The sequence below is a fragment of the Papilio polytes genome, unplaced genomic scaffold, assembly GCF_000836215.1.
Source record: "Papilio polytes unplaced genomic scaffold, Ppol_1.0 DF821067.1, whole genome shotgun sequence".
Lineage (NCBI taxonomy): Eukaryota > Metazoa > Arthropoda > Insecta > Lepidoptera > Papilionidae > Papilio > Papilio polytes.
Window position 1 is genome coordinate 2,625,663 of NW_013528137.1, and position 2,796 is coordinate 2,628,458.

General features: G+C 34.8%; 1 protein-coding gene across 1 annotated transcript in view; it reads left to right on the forward strand.

Moving 5' to 3' along the window:
• Positions 1–2,796, forward strand: part of LOC106109679 (BAI1-associated protein 3) — an 18,015-nt gene that overhangs the window by 10,741 nt on the left and 4,478 nt on the right. Inside the window, exons 9-15 of the mRNA XM_013291265.1 lie at positions 25–113; positions 644–808; positions 1,164–1,215; positions 1,421–1,517; positions 1,817–1,949; positions 2,060–2,142; positions 2,651–2,714. Of these exons, the coding sequence (XP_013146719.1) occupies positions 25–113; positions 644–808; positions 1,164–1,215; positions 1,421–1,517; positions 1,817–1,949; positions 2,060–2,142; positions 2,651–2,714 (683 nt within the window). The remainder of the gene's footprint in view (positions 1–24; positions 114–643; positions 809–1,163; positions 1,216–1,420; positions 1,518–1,816; positions 1,950–2,059; positions 2,143–2,650; positions 2,715–2,796) is intronic.

Below are 2,796 nucleotides of genomic sequence, written 5' to 3' on the forward strand. Positions count from 1 at the left end.
GCATTTCATTTACTACATTTGTTTTATAGATTGGAATATCTGTTGCGATGCCTTAATCAACTGTCGCAAATGAAAGCGTTCTGGCGTTGCTGTCCTTTCAACAAGGAGATAAGGTAAAGGTTTTTTAAGCGAATCTTATATATATGTCCCAATTTAATTTAATGGGATGTCTAATATTCGAACATTAGTTAACATTTCAGTGGTTTATTCAATGATAAGTATACACTCAGACTGATGTTTAAACCTATATTTTGATAACGTAATTAAAAATCACTGAAAATCTGAAAAGCAATTAACAATTTAGTAAAGCAATGTATTTAAATAGCGCAAAAATACATCTGTGTATTTAACAGCACGGTGGAACAGTATTTATTTAATTAAACCAGTTATCGTGAAAATAAAAAGCGAATTACTGACATTTGTTACTCGAGGCAAGAATTTACATTTGGGACAGTCTTGATAAATGTCTCTCCTTCTACATTCATTTAAATGAGCATCTGTGTTCGTTTACGCATACCACTTTCTTCCCCTTAATAAGTCGTCAGTCTAAATACTCTAGTCTACTAAACTCCACACAATGGGCTTTACTTCATTTTTCTGAACCAAACACAAGATGTTCATTTGTTATTTCTTTTTATCTTAGAAGTGAAATAGTGGGCGCTCTTCGTAAGGGTACGGCAGAGTGGTACGAAGCTCTTTGCGCTCAAGATACGAGGTCTGAGCGAGGCGAGGATCTGGTCAACTTGATCACCTTGGTGCAGATAGACTTGCAACAAGGATTGACGTACTACCATCCGTTGTTTGAAACGTAAGTCTTATTAAATATTGGTATTTTCGTATTCTGTTTTACTATTGTGTGTAATGTGTAATTGATGATATTTATTTTATTTTCAATAACATAAAATTTATTTCATGGAGTATTCACGCGATTAAATATTGTTACAGAAAATTTGTTTAAAAAATTTTCTCACAAAGTTTTATGATTAGTAAGATATCTTGATATACGTACTGAAAAGCATAATTTTCCACCTAAACATAGTGGAAAGATCATGTTGATTGAATTTAAAGCTTTCTCGTCCCCTTAACAGCGTCAACTAAAACTCTATTGTTTGTTGTATGTCAGTCTACGTGACTGAACATAAAAGAATTTCTATTTGTTACAGAACCAATAACGTCCCGTATTTCACTGTAGTGTTTACGCAGATCGATAAAATGGTAAGTTTCCTCAATAAACATAAGTTTTGTTAAGTATTTCACGAAGAATGATGATCCTTTATAAGTTTAGTATAATCTTTGTAAGTACTCTGCCAGTTTTAATACCGTAAAGTGCATCTAAAGTTCTTTAAAACATTATTGCTGCTATCTACGCGATGACTTCTTTTTTAATACAATTTTAAAAACAAATGACAATTTTATGAAGGTGGCAGAAGATGTTAGACTGTGCGTAGAGCATTGGATAACAGAGGGCTGGTGCGGCGTGTCTGAAGAGGAATTATACGATGAACATGGAAATGGAGGTAGCTATAACTATTCTTTCTCAAACTTCGTTACTCTTATCATCGTTGACTTTGCCAACACTTCTACAGATAACTTGGGTTGGATAGTTTATAGTGTAGAATGTCTTAAAAGAAATGAAAATTGAAAGAATTAAGTACCGTGAAAAGTTCAAAGACTCTTTAGACTGTTGTTCTTCGGCATTGATTGTTACAGAAGTGGATAATAGAACGTGTAGATATATCAATGTATACTTCATGCGTACTTTAACATGTATGTCACATACGAATACATGATTGTAACTTAATGTTTGGTGTGCCAGTGTGCGTGGTGTCAGCGAAGACGCTACCGTTCGAAGTGCTAGCAGCAGTACGCGAGCTGTGCGCCGCCGCCGCGCCCGCGCCTGCCCCGCATCCCGCCGCCGACCCTCCACCGCAACTGCTCGAAGCCTATTTGTAATTATATTTAGCTTTGTACAGATTATAAATTTGTTTTAATCTTTTACATAATTAAAACACATTTATTTTATTAAAAGTTAATTTATTTGAATACTTTTGTTTAATAGTTGGTTCGAACCATTGATCGACCGTTGGCTGGCTGTGACAAAGACCATGGCGTTACAGCGAGTGCGCGCCGCAGTCGAATTAGGTTAGTAATTGTAATTTTAAAAAGCATGCTAATTTAAAATCTATGTACAATCAAGAATAAAAGTAGTTATATGGTGTAGAAACTAAACTTTGTTAAAATTTCAATGAATTAAATGGCCACATTATTAATATAGGTAAACCCCTGGTGTGTTAAAGAATAACTTTATTTTTACATACTTTAATCTGAACTCCAAATCCAAATCTTTATCGTCACAAATTAGTTTGTCTAATTGCTTACAGTGAGGGATATAAAAGGTCCGCGCCAAGACACAGCGAGCGTTAGATTGGTATCTAAGTTTGTGCGGCACGAGACCATTAATTAGTCCGATACTGATGACAAAGAGCCTTTAATCGCTCCCACAATGAATCATTCACGTATTCTATTTAGATAAAACAACCTATACTACGTTTGTCAAATATCTATTTTCTGGTAATCCACTAACAGGCAGTATAAGTAGAGTAATACCTGTTTTCATTACTTATTTTCACTATCCAATTTCCGTGTTTAGATCGACCAGTAGAAGGAGAGCACATTGTGAAGCACAGCACTTCTTCAGTTGACACTGCGGCTTGGTGAGTTTTTTACTGTTAAATACTAGCATGATTTTACTTTTTATATTTAATAAGGAGTACTTTGGTCGTAGCGAAACACCAA